The sequence below is a fragment of the Channa argus genome, chromosome 8, assembly GCF_033026475.1.
Source record: "Channa argus isolate prfri chromosome 8, Channa argus male v1.0, whole genome shotgun sequence".
Lineage (NCBI taxonomy): Eukaryota > Metazoa > Chordata > Actinopteri > Anabantiformes > Channidae > Channa > Channa argus.
The window spans coordinates 17,772,727-17,786,379 of NC_090204.1; the positions used below are offsets into that span (position 1 = coordinate 17,772,727).

General features: G+C 37.9%; 1 protein-coding gene across 8 annotated transcripts in view; it reads left to right on the forward strand.

Moving 5' to 3' along the window:
* mllt1a (MLLT1 super elongation complex subunit a) overlaps positions 1-13,653 on the forward strand; it is a 34,408-nt gene that overhangs the window by 13,741 nt on the left and 7,014 nt on the right. For 5 of the 8 annotated variants that reach the window (XM_067512339.1, XM_067512336.1, XM_067512337.1 and 2 more), the window contains 8 exons: positions 1,100-1,243; positions 2,968-3,087; positions 5,439-6,089; positions 6,599-6,689; positions 7,777-7,888; positions 10,665-10,764; positions 11,359-11,436; positions 12,916-12,987. In XM_067512339.1, coding sequence (XP_067368440.1) covers positions 1,100-1,243; positions 2,968-3,087; positions 5,439-6,089; positions 6,599-6,689; positions 7,777-7,888; positions 10,665-10,764; positions 11,359-11,436; positions 12,916-12,987 — 1,368 coding nt within the window. The remainder of the gene's footprint in view (positions 1-1,099; positions 1,244-2,967; positions 3,088-5,438; positions 6,090-6,598; positions 6,690-7,776; positions 7,889-10,664; positions 10,765-11,358; positions 11,437-12,915; positions 12,988-13,653) is intronic. The other 3 variants (XM_067512343.1, XM_067512342.1, XM_067512344.1) reach the window with 3 other exon arrangements.

Here is a 13,653-nt window from a genome sequence, read left to right on the forward strand (position 1 = left end):
TGAAGATGGTCTTCTGCGTGTTCCTATGAACTTAAGCTATCTGTCCTGTCTTGCTCTTACGTGTCATAACACTGTGCTTTATGTCTTGTCCCTGCCTTTTTTGCTTCTGCCAAATGACTAAATGTAATATAAATAACTATGTAATTTCCTTTATAAATGGCAACGCAGTCACAAGACATTATCAGTTGTTTTTTTTTTTCCTACTGTGATATCACAAAATTACATATATTGTTTTTTCCCGGAAATAAATAGTGTGAACAAACTTTCACATGCCCATAAAATTCCTGGTCATAATGACAAATCAGAGTTTTTCAGAAAACTGTCTCCTTTTTATTTGATGTGTCTGAAATTGGGGTATTACTTATGAAATATTATTTATGTTTTTAAACATAGCAACTGCACTGATCGGCAGAGAAGATTTGCAGGAGCAATATTTTCTGTTGACATTCAACAGCTTTAAAGTTAACCTCCAGAGTAGATTAGACACTTGTCCTTATGTCTACTCAACCCATCAAAATACTAGATTGCATTAGTAAAACACTTACTTGGTGCTAAATGTGTTAATAATAGTTTGTGCTCATTTTAAGTCTTCACTGTCTAATAAAGTGATTTATTAATGAAAGAACCACATTCCTCTCTTTAAAAAATAAGGGGAATTCTTAGAAGTATGTGCACATTACTGAAGCATTGCTTCAGTCCTCACAAGTCTTCATAATATAAAACCTTTAGACTGCATCCAAAAATATTGCATCCTCTTAAGTGCAATTAAGTTGAACACAATCGACAGACATTTTTATTTATAAAATCTTTCAAGAGTGTCTTAATGCATTTTCCTCAGCTTTAATCGCACTCTTCTCTGCAATTCTACAGCTTCTCTCAGGAATGTCGTTATCAGTGTCTGCGTTTTTTTGTTTTTTTTTTTGAGGACAAAGGGTCTATGTTATTGATGCAGCTTTTGTTGTGTAACTTGTAGGCAATGAGGTGTAACTGTATCAGTAAGACAAACAAATGACTTTAGGTCATGTATGCTGTTACAAGAAGCTTAAAAAATGAATCTGTTTACCTCAATAAATCTCATTTGCCTGATGTCTTTTATCAGGAGGAGCCAAAAAAGGTGTTTTTCAACTATGACCTGTTCCTTAACTTGGAGGGCAACCCCCCAGTCAACCACCTGCGCTGTGAAAAGCTCACCTTCAACAACCCCACCAAAGAGTTCAGGAGAAAGCTGATCAAAGCTGGAGGGGTGAGGTTGCCTGACACAGTGCCTGCTTGCCAGGTTGACTTGACTGATGACTGAACAATTTAGTATAGTAACAATAGTAATGTTTTTGTAATAGTAAAAGTGTGTAATATACACATTTTTCCAGTACTGTATAGACATATTCACTCTAATAAAGATCAAGGTAATGCATGTTGCAGGAAACAGTTTTCCACATTGTCTTATATTAATTGTGGGCAATTTGACTTAATTTACTAAATGGGTGAAAGTATTGTATAGCAGTAAGTTTGTATGCAGCACACATGTTTGTGTTGCATTACTTTTTTTTTTTAACCCACACACCAACCTTTAGTAGAAATCTATCAGCTTTGGCTAGCAATAGTCCAGTGAGAAATGGGCAAGGGGGCCTGGTAACTCAGTGGTAGAGTATTGGGTTAGGATATAGAAGGTCACAGGTTCGAATACCATCCCCACTTTGCCACCAAGAGCAACCTTGGTGCCGGTCCCGTGCACGGATAACAATGGCAGGCTTGAGGAAGGAAGGGCATCCGGCGTAAGAACACATGCCAAATGAACTCGAGGAACACATTCTGCTGTGGCGATGCCTGAAGGGACCATTTTATTTTAAGCTGTTGATCATTTATCTATTCAAGTGAGAAATGGCAGCTATAGCAGTGTAAGTTTAACCATGTTACATGCAAAGTTAGCTCCACAGTTGGAGAGTAATTTTGTGTGCGTTGCTGTAATAGTACAGAAGTTAATCACAAGTATTTATCAGCCATGCAGATTCATGAAAAGACTTAAACTAGACTTAAATTAGAAGCTGAACAGCTGGAAATATGTTCCATGCATAGCAATGCAGTTTTTCTGTCTACCATCACTAACTAAAAAATAATCTAAATGGATGTGAAACTATGCAAAACTAGCAATGTTGGTTAAAGCCATGGTGTGAGCTGCATCACCCTAAAACTAGTGTGCTTTTGTTTTTATCCTGAAGTGTCGATGTAACAGCATCACCACCTTCTTAAAATCCATGACTTTGACCTGAAAACTTCAGCTAATATCTAGAGCAGGGGTCACCAACATGGTGCCCATGGGCACCAGGTAGCCCGCAAGGACCACATGAGTAGCCCGCGGGCCTGTTCTAAAAATAGCTCACCATAGCGCCATTTACCAATGATCTGCATCTAATTTCTTTGTTGCTATTCTTTTTTTACATAATTCTTTCGTACATTTTTACAATTCTTCACATAAATGAATATCATTACTTTAATTAAGTATTAATAATAACATATAATTAACGGAAAATTGAGCAAATTTGTTATTTCAAAAGTGTGTATTAAACTGGTACCTTTTCGCATTAATCGGTACCCAAGAAGTAGCTCTCAGTTTCAAAAAGGTTGGTGACCCCTGATTTAGAGGTTAGCAGGATTTCTTGTAAGTTACATTTATTGCTTTTAAGATCTAGCTGCCAAGCTCTTTTAGGCGCAAAACCAACTTGTTGATTTGTCTTAGCTCTTAGCCATTTTGGTCTGTTTTGTCTCCTGTCTGTGCGTTCATCATTAGAATTCATTGCCATGCTTGAAGTTCTGAAGAAAAAAAGGATAGAAAAAAATATTTTAGTACATGTTAAGAAACATCAATGTTCAGTTTTATAAATGGCTTAGTATATATTAAAAGAAAATTATAGGGAATTTAAAAATTAACATGGTCACTGTAACTTGTTTCTTCTTCTTCTTCTTCTTCAGGTGTTGGTGGTTCCAGAAGGGGCTGAAGCCAGGCCCAGTCCGGACTACCCGATGCTCCCCACAATCCCCCTCTCTGCCTTCTCTGATCCCAAGAAGAACAAGACCTCTCATGTGTCTAAGGTGGGTTGTAGTGCTTTCATCTTATTAGCACTTTGCTTTGAGATCTCCCTTGTTTGAATTATCTAAGCTGGAAGTGTTACTACTTTAGCTTCTTTACGCTTTATTAACATTTTGAAAAGTAAATCACTAAGAATGACTAAGACTTCTAATCGTTGCCAGCTGTTTTCAAGCATCTGTATGCATGTATGCAGAGTTACTCAGCCTGTTTATCTGCCAGGAAAGGGAACGTATCAGGAGAAACCAGGAACCTGATCCCCTTACATTTTCCATTGTTGCCACTGTTAATCTATCAGCTCTTCATAGTGCGGTTGTTCTTGTCTCTTGATAAGATTTGCTTCTGTAGACCACAACCTTTATGTGTGTTGTTACAGATTCCTCCTAATGTTTTTTTCTACACAGTCCGTTTCTCTATTCACAAAGGTAAAACCACATGGGTGACTTGACCTGATGACAAATAAGTATTTATCCTGTAGACTAAATTTTTCCTTCCTTCTGATGCAGAAATACTTGTTTCTTCAGTTCACATTGTTAAAGTGGCCTGATTGGGTGTGTTGAGCACCAGCTTAAGGCAGATAGATGACTTTGGTTTATCCAGCTGTGTCCATATGCTGACGTAGAATAACAGTGAGAGCTCACTCTAAGGAACTCATGAATTCTTTTTTTTTTTTTTTTTTATCTTCCACTTTGTATTGAGTCTGTGTTTTACAATGAATGAGTATAATCATGTGAAGTTTTTTTTTCTTTTAATTTAAATGGTTTAAATTTTATAAAACTGTTGGCTGATATGTGGGCAGCCTGTGTGGAAATACAATCTATTCCCTGGAGAAGCCAGTTCTTTGGCTATGTAGTTGGTTTGTATACACATTTTTACTACAAAAGATAAGTTTCCACTGCAGGAACTTTCCCTGAGGAAGAGGAACCTTTGGGGGATGTTTGTTCTTCTGCCTGTAATTCCAGAGGGCCCAGCCTATACATTAAGTTCCAGTGAAATTGTTTTAGCCCCTAAAAAAGTTGCTTGCAGGGTGGTAGTCTTGAAGGTACAGGAATTTTCAGGGTACAGAGTTGTGTGCTGACTTGATTGGTGAAGTACTATTTTCTGCTGAATGAGGTATCAGTCAGTCCCAGATAATTCATAGCAGATATAGCAGAGAATGTGATCCAACCTCTATTATGTTTTAGCTAATCGGCTAGTTGACAGCACATCTTCTTTACAAGTCTTATATTTTCAAGATGTTCTTTTTAAGTGCGTTTAGCATCTGCTCGCAGAGTTTTGCTTGGTATGTTTCCCAGATAAATGACACAGTTATGAGCGAATGCCAAGGTGCAGTTGTTTTATGTTTCAAAGCAATTTTTTACTTTTAGAAACATTCACAGGTATAAAACAGAATCTTGCTCCAGATGCGCATCCGGTTTGTATGCCCACCTCTTTTAAAATAGCAATAAGCTATTTTAGTAGTGAGGGCCCAAGAGATTTTGACCAATGGACGGTGTGTGTGCCTTCTTCTTCGTTTGATATATTTCTGCAAAAAGAGCTCCCATTGGCCTCTGGCTTTTAGTGCTGTCAGCAAGTATTAACTAAGATGCTAAACCAGGACAGTGAATTCAATAAACATAATTAACCTAATAATAAAATATGCCGAAAGTCAGTATTTAACTCAAGGTGCCACTGCACAGCCTCACAGGGCCATTAACATGGTTGTTTACTCTAAAGCCCCTTTCACACGTACTGGAATTCTGATGTTCTCCTGACTTTGTCAGGAAGGGGTGTATGTGAGAACGCAAATGTCCGAGTGAGACACTCATTATCCGGATTATCCTTCAACCCCTTTAGTACAATGTCCATATTGTGTGCATGAGATTGTGCATGTAGCACACTGCACTGTCCCGAATTGTCGAAAGGATTAAAAATTAGTAAATAGGCATGTTGATGATGTTTCAATAACTCTACTGCCATTGTAGTAATGTGATAGAACCTTTTTTATTTGACGCATGGCTCCAATTTGCTGTAAACAAAACACCGTTTCCTGCTGCCTGTTTTCTGTCATGCTGTGTCACCTGTGCTCGCTGACCACTCTGAAATCGAGCAGAGTTTCACATGTGAAGACACTTCTCACTTAGGTGAACTTCAGCTGTGTGTTATATGTGGGAAACACAACTCTGAACAATGAGGTTTGATTTCTCCTGATATTGTTGGGAGATGTGAAATAGGTTGAAATCTTATCACGCAACAAGGTAGTTTTAGTTAGATCTTTTTTCCCTTGCCAATGTATTTTATACTCATTACTAAGAAAATGTTTAGTTCGACTTGTCAGTAGAGGATCAATGAGAGCGATGTCGTTTTCTCTCTCCAGGAACCCAGCAAAGAAGGAAGTAGTGGCAGCAGCAAAGGACCCAAACCGCACAAGCTGACGAAGGAGCATCGTGAACGACCCAGAAAAGACTCTGAGAGCAAAGCCACGTCGAAAGGAGAAAATGAAAGAGATGGAAGCAGCAAGAGTGGCCGCGACCCTTCATCTTCCTCTTTGTCTTCTTCAAAAAAGCCATCAGAGATCAAAGTGAAAGATGAAGTCAAGGTCCTACCTAAGGCTGCCTTCAAGGAGCCTAAACTCACCGTGAAGGAGTCAAAGATGGAGGGCATGTCCCCAAAAGGAGGGGGGGTCGGGAGTGGAGGGGGTGGTGGTGGTGGAGGTGGGGGTGGGCAAGCAGAGTCCAAAGCTCCAGGGAAACGACCCTCCACTGTGGAGTCTCCTAAACCCAGTGCTAAGAAGCAAAAGAAGGGCAGCTCCGACGGACCGAAGGTGCCGGCCAGTGGGCCATTCACTGGAAGTTCTCCCCGTGTCTCCTCCACGACTGCCAGCCAGCCCTACACAGAGAAGAAACCTCCCAAGGAAAAAGGTCGCTGGCCCAAAGGCAAAAATGACACACAGGAACTGAAGGAACCCAAGAAACTTCCAGAGTCGGAGGAGTCAAATTCAGAAGATGAAGGATCATCAAAATCAGAGGTATGAGGACTACATGGTAGCTGAAGGAAATCTTTTTATAATGTGCTGTTACAGTACATTTTATCCATGGCTGGATGGTTGCTTTATTTGGTTTATTTAATGCTAGAAAATATTAAAACTGTGTTAAAATGACATAAAATATAAGGTCTTCACATATTATAACGAACCTGTAATTAAAGTCCAGAGATATTTAGCTTTATCTAGTGAATGTTTGGTATTTTGTGTGAAACGATCAGTTAACTAATATTTCCGCCTACAGTTCCATTCTGTTCTTGCTAATATTCTGTTTGCATTTACAGAAAGATATTAATGTGTTTGTGATTAGAACAAATTTTATTTCAAATTATTTTATTATAAGTGTCCGACAGTAACCTTGAAGAAAACTTGTCTTTTTTTTTTCCTTTTTTTTTTTTTGGGTAGATCAACCTTTCGATCCTTTTTTTTTTTTTTTAATGTCCTTTACGTTCCTCTCTTTGATGTAAAGCGGTCTTCTTCCCTTCTTCCTACAGCAGTCGGCCGCTTCAAGTCCTTCCAACTCCAGTTCCAGTTCTGATTCGAGTTCAGACTCAGACTTCGAGCCGGGACAGAAACAAGGGCAAGGTATAGTTCTTTTGCTTACTTTCAATGGAGAGATCATTTTATGTAAAGATTTAACACAGAGGGTTTGATAAGGGTGTACCGTAGATTATCTGCAAGCACAGATGACAAAACACAAGAATATATATATATATATATACATTTATGGATTAAAATAGCTAGTGCTGTCACATTAAAAAAAAAATCTAAATATATGGACATTTAGCAAAACTATGGCTAAACGATGGCTAAAATTTGCCTTTACCAATGTAGAAACAAAACAATTTTTGAAAACACTGACTGTCATAAGCAATAAAATACAGAAGGAATTTGAAAATAAATATACTATTAATCATTTGTACTAACAGGCCTGTAATACTAACTGGTAGGAGACAGTTCAGGAATTTTAGTTTAGGAAGTTCAAGAACTTTTTAAGCCTGATGTTTACGTTTGTCAAAGAGTATAGACAGTGGAAAAGTCAATGTGTTTATGTCCACTGCAATACACTTGTAGCAGATCAGTAAACAGATTTCTCTTATACTTAAATCTGAGAGCCATGCTTCCAAAATTAACTGTATATAACTGTTAACGCCTGCCCCTTTCTGTTATACTGCGTGTCTGTGTTTAAGCTAATATACACTTTATGAACTGTCTGAATTTAGCAAGTGCACACTAGAAACGGGCTTATTTGGACTAGTGCGGGCCACTTTGTTTCTATTTTTATTTTTAGTCAGACTTGTTTTAGATATACAAAGCGGTGTCAGTCCATGTAAAGACCTCCCTTCCATCCAGCCTTTCCACTCCACTGCAGTCTTTTTCATTCTCATGAACTTTTGTAAAACTGCAATTACAGACCTGGTTATGGTTAGAATATAAGGCAAGAAATTATTGTTCTCCTGGAGAAATCCGACAGGTGAAATCAGGCTTCTGTATTCCGCCATCTCGATTAAGGTCACTAGGTTTCTCATTTACTTAACAGTTGGAAAACCAACTGAAATACATTAAAACCCAGTAGTACATACAGTAAATACATTAGTACCCAGTAGACGATTGAGTTGCTCTAAATCTGTGAAGATGGTAAGTTTGTGTGGTTCTGTCATCTTCCTCATAGGCCCCCTACGATCCATGGTGGAGGAGATTCAGTCAGAAGAGTCAGATGACGACGACAGCAGCTCAGAGGAGGAGACGGCCATCAAGACCAACCCTCCCAACCGTGATTCTCGGTCAGTCAGTGAATGTAGGATGTCCCTGACTAAAAATGGCAGTCATGAGAGAAATGTGGTCAAGTTGACCAGTAGAAAACAAGCTAGTGTAATGCTAATGGCAAAACAATTATTTACCTCAAACTCAATTTTTATGTTTTACTCTTTCCCTGCCAGCAAATTAATCCATACTCTTCCTCTTTTGAATTTTTGTTATTCATCGAAGTGGCAGTCTTATTTTTAAAGTTTGTTTATAGTTTTGCTACATTTTTATTAGAGTAACATTATTTAGCAAAGGGTCTATCCGAACTCCGTCCTTATTTTGATCAGGTTTTCAGAAAATATGTGTATTTGACAGCTAAAATTAAAATTTTAAGAGCTAGGCAAATTGAACATGCTTCTTGCGGAAATGTCCCACGTCTCACACAGGCTCCTGTGTGTGTGTGTGTGTGTGTGTGTGTGTGTGTGTAAGCATCCTTCTTTTAAAACAGTCAGTGTTCAGACTTGCATGACCATCACTCTCTTCGGTTGTTACTCTTCGACTTTGTAGTAGGTGCTGTAAACAAGTCTACAACAGTCCATAATAAGCTTTTGTAGAAGAAAGCAAAGGAAGACATTTGGAATATAAATGGTCTTCATATGTTTCGGTATTTATAAAAACATTAGTTCACAAAGCCCTCATACTGGCGTTATGTATTTGCAGCATATGCACAGGGTTTTCTGTCACCTTCTGCATGAAGCATAAATCTGACTTTACAGTCTCCATTACTCCGTGCAGATATGTTTTCATCTGCCTCTAATTCTAATCTTTCCTGTGAAGCTTCAGTAGATGTTCAAAGCACAAGTTTCATTTACATCATGTATTTTCTTTTTCCATTGCATATTTTGCATTTATCAGTACAACTTTTCCACCCGAGCCAACTATTCTATTTTTCCACTCAGGTTTTTTCCTTAATTGAAAATATTTATCTAATAAGAGGAATGGAAACATTGCTAGCATCTGAGTTTTTTCCATTTGTAGTAATATGCAGTATCATAGTCTATCAACTTTCCACACATGGTTCTTTCTTATTTTGCTCAAGTTGAAAATTAATTTGAACGAATGTTGAAGAACACACATTGTAAGCTTGCATCTAATCTAAAACTGTTTGTTTGCTAGTTAATCTAGACTCAATAACCAATAATATGAAAATATATAAATGTAAGTCTTTGCAAGCTTTGCATACCAGGATTTATCCCACTCAACTGGCAGCTCCTCTGAAGCGCAATCAAATTTGATATAAGGTGTCCGTGAACTGTCATCCTCAAGAGTCTTTACAGATATTCTGTGGGGTTTAAGTCTGGGTTTTGGCTTGGCCTCTCAAGGACAGTAAGAGACTTAGCAATATGGGAATTGCAATTTAAGCATAAATGTATATGTGTGTGTCTATAAATATTTATGTATAATGTATATATGCAAAAAGCGAAGGTGTCTGACTGCTTTCATATGCAGTTGTACAAGCCCAATTCAAAGAAGTTGGGACGATGTTTAAAACTTAAAGAAAAACAGAATGCAATAATTGGCAAATCTCATCAAGCCATATTTTATTTACAATACAACGTAAGCAACATATCAGATATTGTAACTGAGATATTTTACCATTAAACGGAAAATATTAGCTCATTTTGAATTTGATTGCAGCAACACATCTTGGAACAGGGGCAACAAATTGCTAGAAAACACAAAAAACAAACTGAGGAGCATTTGACAACCTCTTGAAGTAAAGATAGGCAGAGGTTCACCAATCTGCGACAAACTAAACTACACTAAAAATTGTGGAACAATTTCAGAAAAATGTTCCTCGATGTAAAATTGCGAAGACTTTAAAGATCCCACCATCTACAGTATATTATATCATAAAAAGATTCATGGGAATCATGGATTTGTGGGCAGCTTACACATCCTAAAATGCACCCTAAATGCTAAAAAGAACATATAGGTTGCAGGGTAACATATGCTCCCATCAAGACGATGTCTCTTTCAGGGAAGGCCTTGCATATTTCAGCAAACAATGCTAAACCACATACTTCAACAGAATGGCTTTGGAGGAGAAGAGTCTGGGTCCAGAACTGGCCTGCCTTAAGTCCAGACCTTTCACCAATAGAAAACATTTGACTCATCATAAAATGAAAAATCTGGCAACAAAGGCCCACGACTGTAAAGCAGCTAGAATCCTGCATCAGATAAGAATGGGACAATATTCCTCTCCTAAAACTCCAGCAAATTGTTTCCTTACTTGCCAGACTTGTACAGACCGTTGTCTGTGGTAAACATTGCCCTGTTTCAACTTTTTTGAGATCTGTTGCTGCCATCAAATTCAAAACGAGCTAATATTTCGTATGAAATGGTAAAATGTCTCAGTTTCAACATCTGATATGTTTTTTATGTTCTATTGTGAATAAAATATGGATTGATGAGATTTGCAAATCATTGCATTCTGTTTTTTATTTACATTTTAAACATCGTCAGAACTTCTTTCAATTGGGGTTGTACATCAAACATATCATATGCCACAGACTTGCATAGATTGCTAATGAGGTAATAAGCATCATGGATAGTGTGACATGCAGTGAACTTCTTCAGACAGATAATTTGAATTTACCAATATTAAATTGTCTGGAAACATATTTGCATCAAATAATAATAATAAAATCTCACTTATATCCATTCAAAAGCAACATTGAGCAGTATGACAATGTGTTGTCTCTGTTAGCCTGTGTGTGATTGACCTGTGACCTCACCCTATGTCCCTGTCAGGCTCAGCCTGGACAGCGAGAGCGACAGCAGTGACGGCTCGCACCGCCCCAGTCGAGACCCTGCCCCGCCCCCACAGAAACACAGCTCCTCTAATAATAAAGTGAGTCAAATAAACCTCTAAATTTACTACCTCCTTTCACTGACGTATTGACAGGAGTTGAAATGGTTTGAATAGAAAATAAACGTTAAAACCATGCATGGAAACCAAATCAAAATGAAATCTATTGTTTACTGCTTTTGTTTGTTTTTATCCATATTGTGTTTTTGCTGCCTACACAGTGTGCATTCCTCGTTGTTTAGCTGTCAGCATAATCTCTGGCCAACATGAGCAGGAATTTCCTGCAGGATTTTGTTGTGGTTTTATGAGTAACATGAACAAGCTCAATTAGTTTTGTGTGTTTGAGTAAGTCATGTTTGAGTAATACTATCAAAATAACATTAACCAGAACTTCAAGCCATTAGTTCAGACATAGAGGAGTCTGTCTGAATTTAAAGTATGCTGTATTATGGCTTTTTTTTGCTGGATTCCCTTACAGTGGAAAATAGCCTGAAGCTGTTTGTAAATGGACATGGAGACTGTCACTGGTGTCCTTCATAGTGTCTTGGTCTCACATCACTGTCTGTATTTTTTTCATGTCCCCTTTTGCTTATTATTCTTCCTTCTTTCCTTCTCTCTCTAATCTTTATTCTTCAGGTGCCAGTCAGAAAGAGTCCAGATTCCTCGTTTCGTTCAGAGAAGGTGTTGAAGAAGGGATACGACAAGGTAGGAAGGGTAAATCAAACTTTTTATGCTTCTGCTCTCTCTTAAACAACACATACACACTGGCATACACACACACGGTTTTGTCAATGTTCAGTGAGTGCTTTAATGAGTTCAAGGTGCAGTAATGGCCAGTGAATCGATCCAGATGTGCAGACAGACTCTGGCCTCTGAACCCCTTAAAAGAAACTTCTTTTCTCTATGTAATGAGATGATTGAAGTAGTGAAACTCTCGTCAACGGATCCTATTTCAAACATTTGCATTGAAAAAAATCTGTCAATTCTCATGGATAATAGATTTTGTGAAGATATAAAATCCCTCAGTGACTAAATACAAAGTAAGAGGTCTATTATAAATAAGATGGTGTTTTAAAATGAAAAAAGGTCAAAGTTGATGTATCTTTTGATTTTTACCTGTGGTTTATTTATATCTGTGATCAATTTTTTTAGACTTTACTGGTCAGTGGGGCAAAAGCAGCTGTTCAATTCAAGATTCACAAAAAACTTAAAAAAAAAGGGGAAGTTGTTTTGCCTTTTTACAGGTTCTCTCTGCTTAAAAATATTCTGCTTTTGGTGAGAGAGAGGGAGGGAGGGAGGAAGCCATGGCCTAAAAATTAGAGCAGGTTGTCCACTAAACACAGAGTTGCTGGTTGGGAGTTCAGTCCCCAGCTCTGCCAGTCCACATGTGTGAATCTTCCTTATTTATCCCTTTGTCCCTTTGGATTAAAGCATCTGACACACGACTAAAAGTAAAATCACAAATTGGTCTCTAGTGGTTTTAAAATATGGACAGAATATTAAACCCTGGACACAGTTTCCTCACGCAAAACTGTTTACCTTAAATGGAAAAATCAACCTCATTTGGAAACATCACCCTCAATTGGAAACATCCATGCATGTCAGCAGCTGATTTTTACAGACTGTGTTTATGTTTTCCACCTTTTCCAAACTAATTCTTTTCTCTAGACTTTGGGATGTGATGTTTGGAATAATTACTGCAAAGCTAAAATACAGTGTCACTGAGCTAAATCAGACTAAACCCGATGCGTGTAATCCTACATTTAAAAGGCGAGCAAACCCTGTCAGAGTACTTGTTTGATTGTCTGATTAGATTGAGAAACTGTTTCCTCCCACATCTTTCAGATGTGAAATAGAAGTTACATCCAAAACTTTCTGTAAGTTTCCGAACTTGATTTGGCACGAGTTTTTTACTCCGGATGCCCTTCCTGCCGCAATCATCCCATTTTATCCAGGCTCAGGACCGGCACCAAGATCGCCCTTGGTGGCTGGGCAGGGCTACGCCTGGTGGAGTGGGATTCGAAGCCGCAGCCTTCTACATTTTAACCCAATTCTCTACCACTGAGCCACAAGCCCCCCTTTACTAAGAATTATCATTTCTGCACTTAATTTGAACATATGCTGGCAGCCAAATCTTTTCCTCCTGTACTGACAGTGTTCATTCTCTCGCTACCTTCTACTAAATTCCTGCAGGCCTACACAGAAGAGCTGGTGGACCTCCATCGCAGACTGATGGCTTTAAGAGAACGTAACGTCCTACAGCAGGTGTGTATTCCTGCCTCGGTTTATGCTTAAAAACTTCTGTTATTTTTATTACTATTGTCTCATCTTTTGTTGTTTACATTGAAAAATGTAAATAAATAGGCTCTATTTAAATAGGCCTGAGTTATATGACTAAAATATAATTTATCAATATTAATATAGTCCACATCCTGACCACGATGGATACCTAGAGAACATTTTTGGATATTCAATTAAATTACCACATGGGAAGATCAGTTTCTCTTTACATTTTTAATTATTTACATTTATTTTATTATTTTTCTTCTTAGAACCGTAGAAACAAATTTTCAGTTAAGCATCTCCCCCCTAAAATGTAGAGCATATTTTTGTGGTTCTCATGTCATTATCTCTGTTTAACAAGATGTTTTTTAGTTGGTAGCGCAGTTAACAGGTTATTATCCTGTCAGAGTGCAGAGACTGCATGCCCTGCTCCTTTTAGTTTCCAAATGAGCAGAAAGATTTGCATAATCTGGTTGTTTATTAAGAATAATTTTGTAAGGTTAATTGCAGGTCCAGTCATGAATAAAGCATATACTGTGCAATAGAAGCAATAAAAACAAAGAATGGTCAAAGTTGTTGCATATAAAGTTAAAGGTAGTGGGGTTGATTTCCTTTCAATGGTAACTCCTTTACCATTTACTCGTTTAC